This window comes from Sorex araneus, chromosome 3 (assembly GCF_027595985.1).
Source record: "Sorex araneus isolate mSorAra2 chromosome 3, mSorAra2.pri, whole genome shotgun sequence".
NCBI classification, from domain to species: Eukaryota; Metazoa; Chordata; class Mammalia; order Eulipotyphla; family Soricidae; genus Sorex; species Sorex araneus.
Window position 1 is genome coordinate 169,619,645 of NC_073304.1, and position 20,699 is coordinate 169,640,343.

Sequence of the window (20,699 nt, forward strand, 5' to 3'; positions counted from 1 at the left end):
TCTTTAAGGTCCAGACTAGAATAATTTCCCATTTCTCGCCTGCCTCCTCACCACACACAGACTATTCTACATCAGGGACGCTTCATTCTCTGAGGTTAGCTGCAGGCACCTCCGCCAGAGAGAAGACCGTGAACTAGGAACACGTACTGAGTGACCGTGCCAACACGTCTGTAAAAGAAAGCTTCAAAGCACTGCCTCCGACTCGGTGTTAGTAACCAGGTCATTCTTTGTTTGTTTGGGGCCCACACGGGCCGTGCTCACCACATGTGTCCTCCTGGCTCTGCACTCAGGCTCATATGGGAGGCTTGGGGGACCATCTGGGGTGCCCGGGACGGAGCCCAGGTCAGGCAAGTGCAAGGCCCAGCACACCCTACTAGCTTTCCAGCCCCTAAAAGTCATGCTTTTGATACAAAATTATTCATATGAACCTCAAAAAGAGGATTTGTATCATCAGAAACAACTTTATTTTTCTTTTTGGGTCACACCAGATGTTACACAGGGGTTACTCCTGGCTCACACACTCAGGAATTACTCCTAGTGGTGCTTGGGGGACCATATGGGATGCTGGGGATCAAACCCGGGTCAGCTGCGTGCAAGGCAAACGCCCTCCCTGCTGTACTATCTATCGCTCCAGCCCCTATCACAAACAAATTTTAAAAAAAAATTTTTTTTAAAGGAGGGTTTGTTTTCTAATGGCAATCTGCCTGATAAAACCTAGAACACTTGACTAGTTTTAGGTGATCTGTTCAAGAGAATACTTGCTCCAAAACATCTAGATGTTTCCTTCTCTCAGCTGCTACCGTGGAGGAGGGGAGCAGCTGTCTGGGCTCGGCCCAGCTGTGCATGAAGGCTGCTGAGCTCAGGAATGAGCCCGAGTGTGACCCCGTGTCGCTCAAGGGTCTGTATGTGGTGCCAGGATTCAAACAAGGCTTGCTGGGATGTGAGGCAAGTGCCTTAGCCTCTATACAAGCTCTCTGCCCCTCAGCTACTTTTTTTTTTTTTTTTTGCTTTTTTGGGTCACACCCGGCGATGCACAGGCATCACTCCCGGCTCTGCACTCAGGAATTACTCCTGGTGGTGCACAGAGGACCATACAGGATGCTGAGGATGGAACCCAGGTCGCCTGTATGCAAGGCAAATGCCCTACCCGCTGTACTATTGCTCCAGCCCCCCTCAGTGACTTTTCAATAGGTATCGAAAGCCTTTAGTAACACATAGTTTAAATGAGGCTAACAGGGTTTAGTCTAACAGGCTAACAGGTGATAGTCTAAGCACTTTTATTTAAAAAAAAAAAAACTTTTTACGGCTGGCACAATAGTACAGCAGAGAGGGTATTTGCCTTGCACATAGCCAACCCGGGTTCGACCCTCCAGCACTCCATATAGTCCCCTGTGCCCCGCTAGGAGTGATCCCTGGGCACAGCTGGCTATAGCATCCCCCAAGAAAATAATTTTTAAAAAATATTTGAGCTATTATTAACATGACAATAGGAAAACTATCAGCACAGATCAATGCAGTGTCTGGGAAATGCTTGGTTCATTCTCAAGGACATCTAGTGTCCTGCTCCGGCAGGCTGACGGGGTGATCACACCCATGAACAGGTGCAGTGAACAAGGCCCTCAGACTCGTCCCTAAGCACCAAGAACAATGTGAATGCTGAGGAGATGCCTGACAGTCAGAAAATGAGGGGCTGGAGCGATAGCACAGCGGGTAGGGCGTTTGCTTTGCACGCAGCCGACTCGGGTTCAATTCCCAGCATCCCATATGGTCCCCTGAGCACCGCCAGGAGTAATTCCTGAGTGCAGAGCCAGGAGTAAACCCTGTGCATCGCCAGGTGTGACCCAAAAAGAAAAAAAAAAAAGAAGAAAGAAAATGAGACAGAACCTGGTGGGAAGGAGAAGAGAGGGCTCGAGGGCCGGGTGCAGGCTCTGCTTGTTCAATCCCCAGACCCCCAGGCATCGACAGCAATGACCCAGCAGGATGCAGCCGCAAAACAAACGAAACCAGCTCTTTTTGAGAGCCAAAGGGAGTAAATAATTGAATAAGAAAATAGAACTTTAGTTTTAAAGATCTAAGGAAACTGTAGGAATAAGAGAAAAAGTGATTTAAAAAAAAAAAAAGGCCAAGCCAGTACACAATCTTGGCCTCAAGTAAACAAATGTGACAGTGCTGTCACAGTGTCTCTGAGGATGGAGGTACAGTGACACACCCGGAGCACAGAGGAACAGGGACCCCGAAGGCCTGGCATAGCCCTGCCTTCCCTTCTCTACTCTGTCTCCAGTGCTCACAGCATCAACAAACAACTTGTGGGGAGTGCCGGGTCCCACACACCTATCAGTACTGCTTGGAAAAAATCTTTTTTCAGCACTGAGAAAGTCCATGATAAATGACAAACACTTCAGCCAGCCACTGTTTAGTCAGTCGTTCATTTTCAACCCTCTGGTGTTCGGGAGCCTCCTGGCACTCAGGAAGCTTTCCTTGATAAAGTGCTGGATTTACGACCGTCTGGTCTCCAAGAGGAAGTCGGGGGGCATGTATCTGAAGCAATCATACCGTGGACGTTAGAAATTACGAGTTTAGTGGCTCACAAAACTGACCCGCTTCCCAGTTCTGTTAGTGGGATGAAACTGTCCCACGTGGTCTCAGGGCCACCTTTATGACCTAGTGCTGACACGTGTGCAATGATCATCCCAATGAATCAGCCAGACGAGAAATGAAGGTGCAATCAATAACCACTTATTGAACCCTATTAAATCTCTGAAAATTCATGATCTTTAATGTCTCTCTCTGCACAATTATCTAGAAAATAATAAAATGTTGCTCTCCAGATTTAAATCTGTTGAATGAGGGGCCCGAGAGATAGTATGGCAGGAGTGAGCTCTGAGCACCACCAGGTGTGGCCCAGAACAAAATGTGGAGGCTGGGGGCTGGAGCAGTAGCAGAGCGGGTAGGACATTTGCCTTGCACATGGCTGACCCGGGTTCGATTCCCAGCATCCCATGTGGTCCCCTGAGCACCGCCAGGAGTAATTCCTGAGTGCATGAGCCACGAGTAATCCCCATGCAATGCCTGGTGTGACCCAAAAAAAAAAAAAAAAAAAGTGGAGGCTGTGACAGCACAGCAGATAGGGCACTTTCCTTGCATACGGTTGATCCAGGTTCGATCCCCAGCACCCCAAATGGCCCCTGAACACCGCCAGGAGTGAGATCTGAGTGCAGAGACAGGAACAGAAGTCCTGAGTACCACCTGCCCCCCCCCCCAGTCCATTTTCATGTCATAGAAAACAAGCACCATGCAGACCTGGCTATCTCACTGTCGCACCAGGAAGCAAGCTGACGGGTGCTGCTGTGAGTGTGCTACCATCAATGATGCAGTCTAACGGAACAGAGCTTCCAAGGCAGAGTCTGCGACGGGGTGACGCTGGGATCCACACTCCCACCGACAGGCACTGAGCATCGCTCGCTGCAGGCACTAAGTTAAGTCCCAGAGGCTGAGCCAGCTCCCAAAACAACCAAGGCCTTCCTCTCCTGATGCGAATATTTCAGGAGGGTGAGACAGCCGACAGACAAATAAATGTCAGCCGGTGGTAAAAAGCAAGAAGACAAAAGCAAGGAAGGAGAGATCAGGTGGGGGGGCCAGAAGGAATAATGAGGATGCAGACAGAACCCTAAGTTTCTTGAGAACCCTAAGAGAACCGGAAGAGAGGGGCGAGTGGTACCCGGGAGAGAGCATTTCCGGGAGACAGAACAATAACTGAGGATGGCTTTCAGCGGGAACACGGGGCGGGGTTGGGGGGATGTCCACGTGAGAGACCAACACTGGAGACCAGAAAATGGAGTGCTGCCAAGAAAGGCCCAAACATGCATTCCGGAGAGACGTGGACGCCAGCAGAAGGGGCCCAGAGATAAGGTTCACTTCCATTGTTATTCAAGGGCCAGACTGGACAGTGCTCTCTTGCTTGGGGACTCCTCCAAGCAGTGCTGAAGCTCAAACTTGAGACCCAGCTCTCGGGCCCAAGAATCACAGTGCTGGGGGCAGGCTCAGGGAAGCTAGGCTGGGACTTCCGGCAGCGAAAAGTTAACAGAATCCTGCTGATAATCTGAAGGTTAGAAGTGCGAAGATTTACTGATTTAGGCATCAGAGCAAATATGAGATCAATGCCTTAGGACATGCTGGTGTGAACAAACGGATAATGAAGTGGCAGTCACGGAGAAAAGGAAGACTAGTGTAAAGTGACAGCTGGTCGACTGTCCTGCATGTGTATGTTGAAACTTGAATGCCGAGGCTGTGATATGGCTCAACAGGTATGGCCGGGCCAGTGAGGCCTCAACACCATCCGCTCCGCCAAGCGCTACAGCAAGAGCACTGGAGCCAAGAGCACCTCTGGAGGAAATCCCTGTTCAAGAAAAAGAAAATACTTTCTGTCCATCTGACCCAGCAGTTCGGGGCAGATGAGGGGGTGAGGAGCTGTGGTCTGCACGCGTGATGGAACACTGCTCGGAGACAGGGAAGGGTGGAACCGTGCTGCTCGTGCTATGAGGGTGGACACAGAGGGCACCGTGCCGAGTGCAGGGAGTCCACAGGAGAGGGCCGGGCAGAGTGACCTCCCGTGTGTGGGGTGGAGACACAGAAGGGGAATGACCAATGCCCAAAGGCAACAGAGTCTGAGAACTGGCCTTGGGTGGGAAGTTTATAGGGCAGGGAGGGCCCATGCGAGGGGACCAGGATGGGGGAGGCGGGGGGCCTGGGACAGTGGTGGCAGGAAGGGACAGGCTGGAGGGTGGGACGCTGGGGTACTTTAGGCGTGACACCCAGCACAAACACAATTGCAAACCAAGGTGCCTAAAATAAAGATGTAAATAAAGCCAGGAAGCGAATGAAAAGTGTTTTATTTATTTACTTATTTGGGTTGGGGGCCACACCTGGTGGTGCTCAGGGGTGACTGCTGGCTCTGTGCAGGGGGTTCTCACTTGCTGGTGCTCAGGGAACACACAGTGACGAGGGTCAAACCCACGGCACACAATCCGGCCTCTTCTGACCCTCTCCAGCCCAAAGGACAGTTTCTGGAACCCCCTGAGCTACCTAAGCGCGCCCAGGGGAAGGGGCCAGTAAAGAGTGGGGGCCGGGTGTGGCGGGGCAGTGGGCGCCCACCTTCCCTGCGCCCGGCAGCCTGGCACCCCACAGTCCTTGCACTGCTGGGAGTGACCTGTCCGCCCCCAGGCCCTGTAAAAATAGCTGATCCTGTTTGCCACGTAAAGAGGCCGAAGTGTCTGACAGGGGCGCAGACACTCGCTTTGCATATGGCTGACCCCTGCTCCATCCCTGCACCACTTACTGCCCCTCGGGCAGCGCCTGGAGTGATCCCTGAGTGCTGCCAAATGTGGCCCCCAAACCTCTTACTGACCTCCCTCCCCGCTGTGCGGGTGGGAGGGGGGAAGAGTTCCAAGGACTGACCACAGGGAAACTCTGAAACATGGCTATCAGGGGAAAAGGGGATTTGGCAAGATAAGGAGAATTTAGAAAAAGGAGAATTTTCCTCTGAGAAGAAAAAGAGACTGATAAAAGGATTATTGCCTGCTGACCCTGTCCAAGACCTCGGTATGGCTCCGAGGGGGGCCCTGCCCCCACTATGGGAGACTCCGAGTTCAAGCCCAGCAGGGCCACGGCCATGTGCATGATGTTTAGTGCACTGCAGCCGGGGGTGGGGGGGAGAGTTGGCATCGGAATGACAAAGCGAGGCGGGTTGAAACACGACAGGGCGAAGTGGGCACTGCTGCAGATGAACCATGGTGCTCCCTGGCTAGGGCCAGGCAGTAGCACCGTTCAAAGGAACGGGGGGGAGGGGAGGCGGGGGGGAATGAACTCGCCAGCAAAATCACTCTTGCAGCAAATTCCTGAGACGAGCAAGGCTGGAAGCAGGAGCAGGACATCACGGCAGCCGAGGAAGCGGCGGGAGCCCTGCTAAGCCCCTGCTGGCCTCCCGCTATCGCCGGCTCCGCTGGGCTCCCTGCTAAACCCCATTTATCACCACCACAGAAGCCTTCAGCATAATCAACTGCCCCGCGGCGCAGGCCTGTCAACATCCCCACAGCGATCGCCCTGACACTTTAATCTCCCGGTTCCTGGAGCCTGGACGCCACAGAACACGCCCGCGCTGACCCTGGTGAGCACGCTCGGCCCGCCTCCTGCTACGGTCGCCAAGTCCTGCTGGCACCTGGCCGTGCCACGACTCAGGACAACATCCCATGTAGCGGCTCTGCACACACGGCGGCCATGCGTGGGGGGGGGGGGTCCCAGGGAGGGCTCTGCCGGCCTCCACCCTGTCACCGTCTCTCTTGGTTTCTCAGTGCCAATCATTTCTCTTTTTTCTTTCTCTTTTTGGTTTTTGGGCCACTCCAGGCCGTGCTCGGGGGCTACTCCTGAATCTGTGCTCAGAAATCACTCATGGTGGTGCTTAGGGGGCCTTATGGGAAGCCGAGGATCGAACCTGGGTCAGCCACGAGCAAGGCAAGTGCCCTCCCTGCTGTCCCATCACTCCGGCCCCTCATTTCAACCCATTTCTCACCCTCCGTATTGCACTAACAGTAGCCACAGTCCATGTCTACTGTGTACCTGGGAAAACTCTAAGCATTTCCGTTCTACTTATTTACTGTTATTATTAATAGTGTTTGCATGGCGGGGACCAAACCTCAGACCTCACACGAGGGAGGACGGTGAGTCTAAGCAGATCTCCAGGAAACCCTGTTCCCCCATTACGTGCACCACCAAACCTTCCCTAACCAGGGCTCCTAAAAACCTTTTCCACTCGTGACCCTATTTAGTCCATAAAACTGCACCCCGGGCTCGTCACACATTTGACTTTGAATTTGTTTGTCGTTGCGCCTTCAGGAGCTGCTCCCCAGAGCTGTTGCCTGCTGAGCCCCAGTTTGCAGCGCGAGGCTCGGAGGCACTTGTCCTGCACTCCCTGTTACGGTGCAGAGCTCGAGCCAGCGGGTGCCACAGAGGGCAGAGCCTACACACCTCTCCCAGCAACCCTGAAACCAAGGGTAGAATCGAGCAGTACTGCACGGGGAGCGGGGGGTTAGTGAGAGAAAAAAAGAGGAAAAGAGAGCTAGCAAGAGAGGGAGAAGGAAAACAGTTCCCAGCTCATAACCTTTACACCTAGAACGACCTCTAGCAAACTCCGTGATTCATCCCTTGAAGCAACGTTGCAGAACTCCAGCTCCAACCCTCACTCCAGTTCTTACCTCTCATTCTGAAGCTAACAAGTGCTACGATCCAAGACCCCATTTAAAAAAAAAAAAAAGCGGGACTGGAGAGATAACACAGTGGGTAGGGTGTTTGCCTTGCACGTGGCCGACCCGGGTTCAATTCCCAGCATCCCATATGGTCCCCGGAGCACCGCCAAGAATAATTCCTGAGCTCAGAGCCAGGAGTAACTCCTGTGCATCGCCAGGTATGACCCAAAAAGCAAAAAAAAAAGAAAAAAGCTACATGGGGCCAGAGTGATAGTACAGCGGGGGAAGGGTGTGTGCCTCGGACACGCCTGACCTGGGTTCAATCCCTGTTGCCCCGTATGGTCCACCGAGCCTGCCGGAGGAGCATATGGGATGCCGGGGAGAACATATGGTCTCCCCGAGTGCAGAGCCGGGAGGAAGCCCTGAGCACTGCCGGGCAGGACTCAAACACAAACAAACAAAGGCAGCCACAAGAATCCCCAACCAAGCAAAGGTCTTCACCGGCGCCAGCCTGCCAATGCTGCCCGCGGGCCTCCAACCGGCCCCTCGGTCTTGCCTTTCTTTTACTGCTCTTCCAAGACCTCAGGCTCACTGTCCCTGCTTCTCAAAGACTCATGGATCCAAGCCAGATTCTCAACTTTAGTCCTTCAAACTTCATTATCACACAAGTACTCTGACCTACTTCAGCACTTTCCACTCCCGCCCGACCCTCGTCTGTCGCACCCAGGACTCCTGTTTCTCCACTTACAACTGACAGACATTTGGCTTTGTCAAAGTTTTTAGCGATTACAGGCTTGCTCCTGCAAGCCCGTGACCTCCCCTGAAAACTTACCTTGCTTACTTCTCTCTGTGTCTCTCTGCAGCTCCTTCACTCTGGCGAAGCCCCCGCTTCCTCATGAACACATGCTTCTCTCTTTCCCTCCCCTCACATCTTTTATTTGGGGGGCAGTGGTGGGGGGGCGGGGTTGCTGACAATGCTCAGGGGTTATTTCTGGCTCTCTGCTCAGGGATCGCTCCCAGAGATGCTTGGGGGTCCCTATGGGATGCCAAGGATTGAAACCGGGTCGGCTGCATACAAGGCAAGTGCCCTACCCACTAAACTATACCTCCAATCCCTCCCTCCCCTCACATCTTTCTAATAATCCCTGGTACCCCATATGGTTGCAAAATCTCCTGCCCCCATACCAGGCTGTCTTCACCAAGGCCCCTCGGAGGGGGAGGGTTGAGTTTCTCTCCCCGCCCCATGCAGAGCCCCAGCAGCCAAAAACCTCCAGAACCCAGCTGCAGCCATGCTCAAGGCCACTCCACATGCTCAGAGTCTCTTGCATGAAGGAACTGACAGAGGAACCCAGGTATGCGGGACCCGGGGCTGAGATCTCCAAGCTTGCTTAAATCAGGACTGGAGGATCTCCACCCAGATCCCCCATTTTCCAGTAGCTTGGCAGTCATACCCATAAACTGCCCCCGGTGCCATGTAATCTCATCTACATCCAAGATCCAAAGACTATAAAACAACGCTTCCGGAAGAGAATGATGCAGAATCTCGCACAGCAGAGCCTGGCAAGCTACCCATGGCATATTCGATATGCCAAAAACAGTAACAATAATGGGCCTCATTCCCCTGACCCTGAACGCGACAGGAATAGATGGAGATGTTGCTGGCGCTCGCTTGAGCAAATCAATGAGCAATAGGATGACAGTGATACAGTGACAGTGATACCCCATATGGTTCTAGAAAAATTACCTTGCTTGACCAAAGTAAATAAGCAAAGCTTTTAGCTATTACAAATGACGTTGCTATAAACACAGACAAACCCCTCTGTGTCTGCACTAAAGACCTATCTATCTACTCTGTCTTCTGGAGGGATGTTCCCTGAGACCTCCACTCTCCCTCCAGTCTACCTCTCGTCTGGTCCTAGATAAATTCTTTCAACAGAAGTGACAGGCCCAAATCAAACACCTAACACAAAGACAACATTCATTTAACCAATGTACACTCTCCGTCTCACCCCTAGCCCACCTCCCCCGGAAATGCCTGCTTCTGAGGAGTCATCTAGAATGCGGGGTCCTCAAAGCAGAGTGCTAATGTGGGGGTGGCCCAAGCAAGCTCAGGGGCCTCAGCCTCTTGTGGAGACGCTTGTCCTGGCTGTGTGGGGTGGATGATCAAGTGCTTCAGCCCAGTGATGCTGGGTGACACCCAGGAGGGCTGGTGGGGGAACCTGGAGCCAATAACCAAACTCAGAGTCCAGCAGCAAGGTGGCTGGTTGTTGTTTGGGGACAGTGCCCGGCATTGCTCAGGTCACTGCTGGTTCCGTGCTGAGGGTCCCTCCTGGCAGCATTGGAGGGGTAGGAGCGGGATATGCAGGGCTGGGGATCGAACCAGGGTCAGCTGCATTTCCTGTTGCTGCTGTTTGTCTCAGCAGTTGCTCTACAGATTGTAATACTGCATCTTAAGTTATCACAATACATTAGCTTAATACTATCTTTACTCTGGTAAAATACAGCCACTGACTCCAATATAACTCCACTTCTTTCCCATCCTCTGTTAAGTATTTCTTAAATTAATATATGATAGAAAACAGGAATGAAATATAATTACTCATTAAACTTTGTACGTCTTTTTCCTCTTCTTTTTTAGCATCTGTATGTCTTTGTAGAAATTAAAGGGCATGGTACTTACAATATATTTTCATTTTCTATTCATCTGTTCTTATTTTCCTCATTTCTTTTTGCAAATATGTTATTTGGTTGCATTTCCTTTTAGCCCGAGTGCTTCCTTGAATGCCTTACTAGAACAGGTGTGCTCATAAGTTCTCTTCCTTTATTTTTTTCTTGGCAGTATTTTCATTTTACCTCCACTTGGAAGAACGTATTTTTTTAGACATGGAGTTGAGGATGTATAAAAGTTTGTTTCAGCATCTTAAATATGTTCCTTCACTGATTTCTGGTCTACATTTTGTTCTGATGAGAACTCAGTTACAAATCACTGTTATTTCCCTCTATGTCATGAGTTATTTTTCTCCTGCTACTTTCCAGATTGTCTCTTCGGGCTGCAGACAGTAAAGCTTGCCTTGCACGTGGCCAGCCTGAGTCCAATCCCCAGCATCCCCCAGGCCTGCCAGAGTCATCCCTGAGCACAGAGTCAGGAGTGAGTCCTGAGCACAGCTGGGAGTGGCCCCCAAACCAAAATTAATCAAAATAAAATAAAATTTTATCTTACTCTATTTTTTTTAAATCTTACTCTATTTTTAATGTGTATCTTATTCTATTCTTCAAGTCCATAATTTTGGTTTGGTTCATTTTTCAAAACCATTTATCACTCTTGACTGAAAAATCTCTATTCCATGAACTGTTGTCCGTTCTCCCTTTCCTGCTTTCTTTCTCTGGTCATGTCTGCGAGGCCCATGTTATTGTCCTTTTCTGTAAATCAAATCTCGGATGCCTCTGAAAGGCAGTCTCAGGGCCTGATTGTTCTCAGCATATGGGTCCTATTTTCCTATTTCTCTGCATGACTCATAGTTTTTGTTGCTGTTGGAAACTAGACATTGTGGAGAATATCCTTCGATTCCTCTGGGTGTGCACACAGGCACTGCGGGGCACGGTGCGGCGGCCGTGTGCTGCCTGCCGGCCGCTGCTGCCACCGTCGTGGCCTTGCTGCTCCTGGGGGAGGTGCCCCTCCAAGAGCCACTGAGCCCTCTGCACCAGGGTCCAGGCTCTGGGCAGGCCCCACTTCCGGCCTTTCTGGGCCACACCCGGCTTTTCATTCCCCACCAAGGCCGGCTGGTCACTCTCCAGTTCCAACAATGCCCCAGGGCATACATTGTTCTAGAAACAATCCCCTCACGTTCTGGTGGCTCTGAAGGAAGGCGTTCCAGAGCAGGCCAGGCTTTTGTTTTGACTCCAGGAAGGCCTTGGGAGATGTGACTGCCGCTCTCCCAGTTCAGCTGGCCTGGACCTCCCCTCCAAGGCCTTTCACCACTGCCTGGAGGCTGGAAGTCGATTTCTGAGGGGGGTTGGCGGGGGAGCGGCGGTTTACAGCAGGAGTGTCTTCCTTTGGAAGAAGTTAGCAACTGTCTGCTTTAGGGGGCTTCTCCCATGCGGGCAGAGCCTACACCAGTGTTTGGAAGGCCGGAGTGGACAGGGGACAAGGAGCGGGTGCCCTGTGAACACTCTGGTCCCCCAGCAAATGGGAAGGGGGAGGGGCAGGCGGGGAGGGGCAGGCCCACAACTCGGCTACCCTGGCCCACGGCGAGAAGAAAACGGGGCCCTGGGAAGGAGGATGGGGTGCTGGTGAGGTGCAGCCCCCCCTCACTGAGGGGGCGGGCGGCCACATGGCAAGTGGTCACAAACCCCAGTTGCTCGTTTCTCTGCAGATTCTCCAAGATGTTACTGAATGACTCTCACATAAGTGGGGCTTGGGGATTCTCTTTTATATTTCTTCAAGAATTCTTTTTTTTTTTTGGTTAGGGGACAACACATAAAGGTTCTTGGAGGCATCTCCCTGCTGAGTGCTGGGTGGTCACTCGGGACAGTGTTGGGCCTCGAAGTCCAGCGCTGTGTTTTCTGTCCCCTCTGCAGGGGCAACCTCCCAAGCCGGTCTCAGGGGCCCGGGGTCCAGGCCCGTCCCTGCTCTGTGGGCTGCTGGTTCAGGGTGCAGCTCCTGTGAGGAGGTGCTAACGGGCTCAGCAGAGCCACGGGCCCCTGGGCTACACCGGCAGAGGTGCTGGGGCACGAGGGAGCGCTGGGGACCAAACAGGATTGCGTACATGCTAGACACATGCTCCCCCCTTTGAACCATCTCCCTAGCCTCTCCCAACTGCTTTTTTGACACAAAGGGGAAGGAGCAACATAAAGGAGCAACATACCAGACTCGATTAACACCCCGGTGAATCCTCACGACTCCATGGCAATTACTGACCCCACTACTTGTACAGACCAAGAAACTGAGAGCCAGAATAATTCTGTGACTTGGTCCAAGTAAAACAAAAATTCCAGTGGCAAAGATTGGAATCAAAACCAGGTCCGACTGCTTCCAAAACGGATGTTCTAGATTAAGCCCGTCCTTTCCACAAACACTCAAACATTGGAGACCCAGGGCCTCAGGAAGACAGCTTTAGGGGACACACATTTGTCCTGATCGACATCTTTATGGTACTGCATTTCCTTGAGTTACATTGCCACAAAGAATCTATGACCCGGGGCTGTTATTGTTACTTTGAAAATCTGTTTCCTTAGACCCAGACAGGTCTGTTTTGTCCTGAGCCGAGAGGCTCTTTCTCCCAGCCTCTCCCAGGTGGCCACGGTCACCCCACTTCCCACAGAAGAGCTGTGCTGGGAAACAGGCGGCCCGAGCACAGTGCACAGGCCTTTGTGGACAGGAAGCGCGGGCACTAAAGGACAGCGCGGTGCCGGCATCTGGTCTCGGGAACAACAAGCACACTTACCAAAGATCTCCCCGCCGCTGGCGTACTCGGTCACCAGATAGATCATTCGCTCTGTCTCCATGACCTGGGGCAAAGGCAGGAAAGTGACAGGCGGTGACACAGATGACAGGCTGAGAGCGCAGCAAGAGAAACTAATGACTCCTCTTCTGTCATTTACAGTGTGAACAACCATTCCGGCTTATAATAAAATAAAGGGGAGGGGGGCAGAGGTGAATCTTCGTAAGAAGAAAGGGGAGAAACAGGACTTTCTTCCAATTCTTCGCAGAAATGTTCCTATTTCAGGGTCTTTCTGTCACTCCATGAGAATGCCAGTCCCTGATGTGCCATAGAGCTGGGGCACAGACACTGCCAAGAGCAAATGTTCATAGTCTTGAGGCTGGAGCAACAGGACAGCAAGCAGGGAGGGCGCTTGCCTTGTGCGTGGCCGGCTGGGGTTTGATCCCTGGCATCCCCTGTGGTCCCCTAGGCCCTGCCAGGAGTGACCCCTGAGTTCTTAAGCGGTCGGCCCCATCGCCCTACAGGTAGTGACAGGGGCTTCACTTCCATGGTGAGGCCCCCCGAGCGGGCTCTGCGGCTCAGGTGAGGGTCACGCTCCTCTGCCTCAGCCTGCAGACACGGGGCCCCCCTGCAGGTCACGCCGGGAGCCACACAGGTTGTTTTCTGGGGCTCAATAGCATTTCCGTTGCTGAATTCCAACAGCCTGCTCCTGGGGAGCGAATGCATTCCATCCCGTGAGCGGCCGCTGCCAGAGAAAGCACCCAAACTGCAGCCTCAACCACAGGGCCGAGCGTCAAGGCGTGCATGCTTTTCCATGAAACGCGCAAGCTGGGAAAGCTGGCCCGCTCTCACTTGGCCGGACTCTTTCCAGGGTGGATTTCCTCATGCATGGCCATGTCTGGGCCAGTAACTACTGACTGCAGGCTCCTGGCAGCCAATGAACAGTGTGGGTGGCCTCTTCCCGCAGGACTCGGGGGGCTGTTCCGGTAGATGGTGGCGAGCATGGCTGGCTCTGTGCCAGGGCCACGCCTATAGCTGCCAGTACCACGCTGCGATTTGAGAAGCGACCCAAAGCCTCCCCTCTCCCGAAATATCACTTCCACCAGCCTGCAAAGGACAGGCCCTCCCCACCTCTCCGGCTGGAAATTCCAGCCATCAGATTTATTGCTTTTTCAGTGAGGGTTGGGAAACACATTTTTTATGATGGCATGAAATATACATGATGGAGGGGGAGGAAGGGGGAGTTAAGAAAACTAGATTGGGGAACCAGAGAACTCGCTCATAAAGTTCATGGCTTGCATGCTGGGACCCAGGCTCGATCATCAGCACTGCATGGTCCCCCAAGTACCACAGCTCCCCCTAGCCCCACAAAACTCCTGGATATCAAAATTATCAAATGCTACTTGGGGACTAAGTCTAGGAACATACTTGATGAGGAAGGAAGTCGCTTATGACTTAAGACAAGAAGGCAGCCACAAGACAGACTCTGCTGGGGCCAGAGAGATAGGTCAGTGACTAGAGTACTTGCACATGGCCGACCCGGGTTCCATCCCCAGCATCCCATATGGTCTCCTGAGCACCGTCAAGAGTGAGCCCTGAGTGTAGACCCAGGAGGAAGCCTTGAGCACCACCAGATGTGCCCCCCCAAAAAAAAAAACAAAAACCCAGACTCTGCCACCATAATTCATGACAAAATCATAGACTTTAATGTTCAAATTCTATTTTTCATTTCTTGGGGGAGGAGGATGACGTCATCCCAACAGTGCTCAGGGGGTGTGAGGTGACGTGGGTGGAGCTCAGGGGCTCTGCCACTGGAGCCACACCACTGCCCCACGTCACATTTCTAAATGTCCTATTCATCGAGCTTTTCATCTCTCCCAATTCTCAGTTTCTTTTAAGCTTCCCATTCTGCTTTAGGGTTCTGACCTAAATAAAATAACCAAGTTCGCATCATCTTTCTGAATCATCTTTTCATGCAAGTCTCGCTAAGAACAGCACCCAAGTGGCACAAAATTTGTGACGAAAGCCCACCTGGGTCGGGGAGAGCGTCCTAGTTAGTGAAGGGAGTGTGTGTATGTGGGGGGCAGGGGGAGAGTGGATGCAGAAACACAGGACACACCGTGGCAGCTGCCCACCACCCACTATGTCCTCCCAGAGAGCTCAGTGGTCCCTGCCACCACCCACTGCACCTCCTAGGGCCTACCTGGTACAGCCTGATGATGTGGGGATGGCAAAGCATCTTCATAATCTGAACTTCCCGGAAAATCTTCTTCAAGTTTTCTTCATCTAACTGGGTCTTATCTATGATCTTGATTGCAACCTGGAAAGAGAGAAAAAACATTTACTCCGATGCATTTTTCTCTGTTTCTGTTGGGTCGTTTTGGACCGGCATGGACTACATCCCACAGCTACTCCTGGCTCTGTGCTCCAGGGTCACGCCCCGCGCTGCTTAGGGGACCAAACCCAGACTTCCCGCAGGCCACGGATGGACTCAGTCTACTGCACTTTCTCCCCTACCCTCTGGTGCTTTATTAAAAGCAATTTACTCAGGAAAGGAAAATCACTCCAAACATTACATTCCCCAGAATGTAAGCTGCTCTGCTTTGTTTACTGAATGTCAATGAACAAAATGAATTTACTCTTTTTTTAAAAGACAGGAAATGGATTCCCAATGAGTTGGTCTCAAAGGAGCAAAAGCTAATGGGTCTTCTATTTCTTCAATTGCTCCTGCAGGAAAATTCCACCACGACGACTTCATTAGCTCACAGGGGTGGCGGCAGTGTGGGAAACTGGGCAAGGGAAGGGGGTGGCTCCACCCCAAAGCCTACAGAGGCATCCCGCTTGTGTTGCCAGCTGGTCGCGGCACTTAACAGCGATGATGTGAATGAAAGAGTGGCAGTGACGGTGAGCGGTGATGGAGTCGGCAATGGGGACAGTGACAGGGTAGTACCGGTGGTGACGGTGCTGACAGAGGTGACACAGGCAGTGACAGCAGTGACATCCGCCACATGCGGCGCATCTGCTGCCTGCCAAGAACCATCTTTCATGCTCTGGGAATCCTGAGTCACTGAAGCCTCACAATAATGACACAGTACCATCATCCTTGGCTTACAAGATTGGAAAGCGAGACACACGGAGACACATGAAGTTATTTACCCAGGATTAAGCAGTTTATGGGGAGGACGAGACGCGCCAAGACAGAAGCCAGGCAGCTCGACTTCAAAGCGTCAAATTCAGAGAGCTAATGCTACACAAGTTGGGAGATCCTTCAACCCACCTTTCCAATTTGCTCATTCATCTTAAAATACCCAGGTGCGCATTCATTCTCCCAAACTGGGGCCAGAGAGAGAGAGCATGGGGTGCCCCGTGTGTGACCACCCAAACGCCACCGGGAGTGACCCCTGAGCACAGAGTAAGGAGCACCACTGAACACGGCCCCCAAACCAAAATCAAACCAAACCCCACAAATCTCCTTATTTTAAAGTTGGCTATTTTACATAATTAGACTCTGTATGTCCTCCCAAATCCCCCTCCCCCAAGAAACGCTCTTTATCACACTGGCAGTCATTCAAACAGAACATCAGCACGATGAATTGGACGAAGGGCCTGGACTAGGCCAATTCTAGTCCCTTTGAATCCTTAAGATTCTGTAAGTCTATAGACTGGAGAGAGAAACAAAACACATGGGGGGTGGGGGGGTGGGGACGGCACAGGGAGAACAAAATCAGGAAAGGAAAATGTCACCACAACACTGGTGACATTCCACCCAGAGACCCAGGCTACTGACAAAGGCCACGTATGCTCTGTACTTCCCATTGGAGTGGACCGTCCCAGTGTCCAGAGGGCTGCCATGAAATCAAAGAGGCGCTGCAGGCGTCAGAAGCTGAGGCGGACAGAGGGCGCCCCGCGGAAAGAGCAGGGTGGGTGCCCCACCTCTGGGTGGAATGTGGCCCAGTGGGCTGCCGAGCTGAGTCAGGCACAGCCCCAACTTGCCAGAGAGCTCGTGTAAGTAGAGGAGAGAGACACGCAGAACAGCCGCAGCTCAGCGCCCACCCGGGCTGGGAATGCGGCCTGGAAGTGAAGCCCCTGCCCTGCCCTGTGGGAGTCACACCGGGAAGCTTAGAACAATCAAGGTCAAATGGAACAACGCCCCCCCCCACACACACACACACACCTGACAGAGGGAACAACTTCCCAACTAAAGAAAGAAATGGGATACGTAGGAAAGTGGGTCAGGAATTTCACACGGAGAAAGAGCAGAGTCGCTAACGGGTCCCGCTCTCAGCAGCTGTCTGATCCCCCAGGGACTGGGACGAGACTCAGAGCAGGTGGGTGGGGCCGAGCACTGCCCACCGCAGAGAGTAGAGCCAAGGCGTGCCGACGCCTACACACACACACACACACACACACACACACACACACACACACACACACACGCAGCGGCCCTTTACAGCACAGGTCTCAGGGCCCTCCGAGCAACCCCCGCTCTGTGTGCTTCCTCCCACGGGCAAAGCCAGTGTCTGCCACCGACCGCAGTCCTGGCCGAGGATGCCGAGAAGCCTCCACGTGGCAGGCATTTACACTGGACAGAGCTCGGCCTCTCACAGACACGCTCCAAGCCGAGCTTGGACGGCTGTGCCCGAGACGGGGTCCTGGGGGACGCAAGGCCGGGGCAGGAGAGGGCCGCCAGGACCTCCAGGAACGCCCTGCAGGAGAGAACACACTCTGCGTGCCAGGATGCTCACCACGAGGATCTGTGAATAGACAACAGCAGTGGGCACAGCCGGTGCACACCCCTCTCTGCCTACTCAGGAGGGCACAGACAGAGGCAGCAGGAGGAGAGGGCACGGATGAAGGGCCTCAGAGTTGGCCCAAGAGTCCGGGGGTGCCTCTGTAATTCAGGGACTCATCAGATTTCATTCACATCCTGAGGCAACAGTACCTGCATAGAGACAGGGTCGGGGCGATAGCACGGAGGGCGTTTGCCTGGCACTCGGCCAATCCGGGTTCGATCCCTGGCACCCCAGATGGTCCCCCAAGCACCGCCAGGAGTGATTCCTGAGTGTAGAGCCAGGAGTAACCCCTGGGCATCGCTGGGTGTGACCAAAAAATAAATAAATACATAAGTTTAGGAAAGAAATTCAACTCCTCTAGAAAGACAGGTTGGTTCCCAGGCGCCGTGATGCGTCTGGAGGCTGATCTACGGGCTAAGGACATCTCTGCAGTTGTTCAATCCCCAGCACAGCAGCCAAGTGCCCCCTCGCCCAAGCATCACTGCCCGTGCCCAAACAACCAGCGACAAGGCTGTCGTGTCTCCTAGACACTTGACACTGTCTCTAAGGTGAGTCCCGAGGTACCAACGGACGAGACCATGAAACTGCTCTGCGGTGAGATTCAAGATTCGTCCAGCGGCTAAATATAGTGTCACGAGGACAGAGGATGGTGTCAGGTTGCCCTGTCAGATCTTGAAAGCGGAGCCTGGGGTGTGGCCCAGTGGAAGGGTCACAGGCCTTGACTGTGAGGCCCTGGTTCAATCTGAAAGCCCTCCCTTAATGAATAACCCCGAACAAGCTCTAGAGTTTTTCTCTGTTCCCTTACCCATAAGACGTGCGCAACAACAGAACCTACTCTAGAAGCAGCTGGGGCGTGAGACAGGAGCCACTTAGCATAACGGAGAGTGTTTCAGCTCCAGGGAGCAGGCCCTGGAACCAAGCCTTGAGCTTCGGGCAAAGCTCAGACTGGCTTCCGAGAGCAGGGAACTTAGGGGAGGAAGCTCCCTGACTCCACACTCTAGCGGAGAGTTGGAGGGCCGAGAAGCTAAACAGCCAACCACCTGTGCGCAGCCTTCAGAACCAACCAGCCGCTTCCGGCTCTGGAGAGGGGACCACAAAAGGCGGACTCCACCCGGGAACAGCATGGTGGGCCACGGGATGGGGCCATGCAGGGCTGGCCCCCTACCCCTCCTGGGAAGGCACTGGGCTGCTCATCGCTGTGCCTGAAAAAATGATGCGGCAGCTTCAACCCTGGCTGCAGAGTGCAGGATGTTGGGGAGAGGGGGTTCTAGAATGCAGGAAAACACCACCAGCAGAAACGAGCAAACCAGGGGGCACGGGGCTGGCCAGTGGGGAGGATGCTGAGGCCCTAGTCCCTGAAGCCAGGCCCAGCCAGGATATTTCCAATGTCGCATTACTTCTCTTTGTTCTGTTCTGTGCTTGGGGGCTGTGGACACCCAGCGGCAGTGCTCTGGAGCGACCAGGAGGTGGCCAGGGGCCAGCAGCATGCAAGGCAAGAGCCTCACCCACAGCACTATCTCTCCAGCCCCTGAACTGGCTGCTGTGCTCCCCCAAAAGAGTCAAATTCAGACGTGCCAACTTTAAAGTTACAGTCCTTTATTATTCATTCCGGAAGGAGAAAGTGTCTAATCCCCCTCCCTTTGTGTTCTCACTTCTAAACCACAGATTCTTTAACCTTTTTTTTTTTTTTAAGATCCTTTAACTCTTAACTCCTTTCTGCAAGCAAATTAAGGGAGGAGGAGGAGGAGGAGGAGGAAGAGGAGGAAGGAGGGAGGGGAGGAGGCAAGAAAACCATCCCAAGAGAAAGAAGGGTCTCTGAGCTCAGGGATGTGCTATGATGACTGGACTGGTAAAGAAAGAAATGGCCTTGGAAGAAACTGTGAAGACTTGATGCTAAAATCCCCCCTCAGGAGGCTGCAGGCAGAGATCCCTGTGGGGAAAATGCTATTTCTTCTCCATCTGCTGGGAGAGGGAAAATGCTACTTCTCAGGTACCATGTCTTAAATGCAGGCCAACGTTAAACTTCAGAACACAACTTACTTTCGTTAGGAAAATACCTTTCTATTAATTTCTGTAGTTAGTTACATTTTGGTTTGCAGACCACACCCAGCTGTGCTGGGGGCTTACTCCTGATGGGGCTGGGGAGGAGGGGGCACCAAGGCTGGGTCAAGTTCAGGTCAGCCCTGTGCAAGGCCAGAGCCTTAAGCTATGCTCTCTCTCTCCAGCCACTCGAGTCGCTGCTGCTACTGCATTACTGCAGACGTTCATTCTTTGCATAGGCTTAACTCATCCCCAGTTGAGGATTCTTCTAGAAAAGGAACTTAGGAGTAGAGTGAGAGTATAGCCAGTTAAGGTGCTTGCCCTGCATGTAGCCGAACTAGGTTCACTCCCTGGTGGCACATACGGTTCCCTGAGCCCAACCCGGAGTGGTACCTGAGCACAAAGCTAGGAGTAAGCCCTGAGATGAGCACTGCTGGGCATGACCCAATAAACCAAACCAAAGGGAGCGTAACCACCTGTCATCAGCCTGGGAGAATAAAGGTTTCTTTTAAATTTCCTAGAAAATGGAATTGTCATCAGAAAGGATGTCTGAAACTCCAAACCACCTCCAGCTACACAAGCTGGCCCCAGGACTCCTGCTGCCAGGCACTGCAGGGCACGCCAGTGACCAAGTGCCGCCCGGCCGAGGGCATGATGGACAGGCTGGCTCCGGGCCTGCAAGACCCTGTGCTCTGCAGGCAGTCGAGGGGCCACATGCTAGTCCTCGACACTGTCCAGTCAGGCGCAAAGGGGCAAAGGCCCCGTGGAGGACGCCGCTGGGTCCTCTCACCCCCATACACAACGGTTCCTGAGGGGAGACGCAGCTGGGAGCGGGAGGGCTGAGAGGGTGCTCAGACTCTCCCAGCCCCAGGGGGAGGAACGTCAGGCGGCCACCGAAGCTGCGGCCAGGCACAGGGCCGGGAGCAACTGTCACTTTCCTCTGCCGAGCTGTGCCAGGGGCCAACCTGGAGGTTCGTGCCGTTACAAGGTCTGGGGGATGGAGCACTGCGATCTTACTGAAATAACAAAGTATACCACGACACGGCACTATTCTTGGAAGCATTTCTAAAGTGGAACATGTTATTTTGTGCATAATTAATAAATGACGTCAAAAGGAAGGGTTCTGGTGATTGCTTGGAATTCAAGGCATAGAAGGAAAAATCTTTTTAAGTTTCTTTCTATCCTTT

The 20,699-nt window shown here is 52.9% G+C and overlaps 1 protein-coding gene across 3 annotated transcripts in view; it reads right to left on the reverse strand.

The window, feature by feature from the left end:
- SIK3 (SIK family kinase 3) overlaps positions 1-20,699 on the reverse strand; it is a 181,200-nt gene that overhangs the window by 63,663 nt on the left and 96,838 nt on the right. For all 3 annotated transcript variants that reach the window (XM_055129789.1, XM_055129788.1, XM_055129787.1), the window contains exons 2-3: positions 14,883-14,999; positions 12,683-12,746 (exon numbers count right to left, since the gene is read on the reverse strand). In XM_055129789.1, coding sequence (XP_054985764.1) covers positions 12,683-12,746; positions 14,883-14,924 — 106 coding nt within the window. In that variant the 5' untranslated portion in view covers positions 14,925-14,999. The remainder of the gene's footprint in view (positions 1-12,682; positions 12,747-14,882; positions 15,000-20,699) is intronic.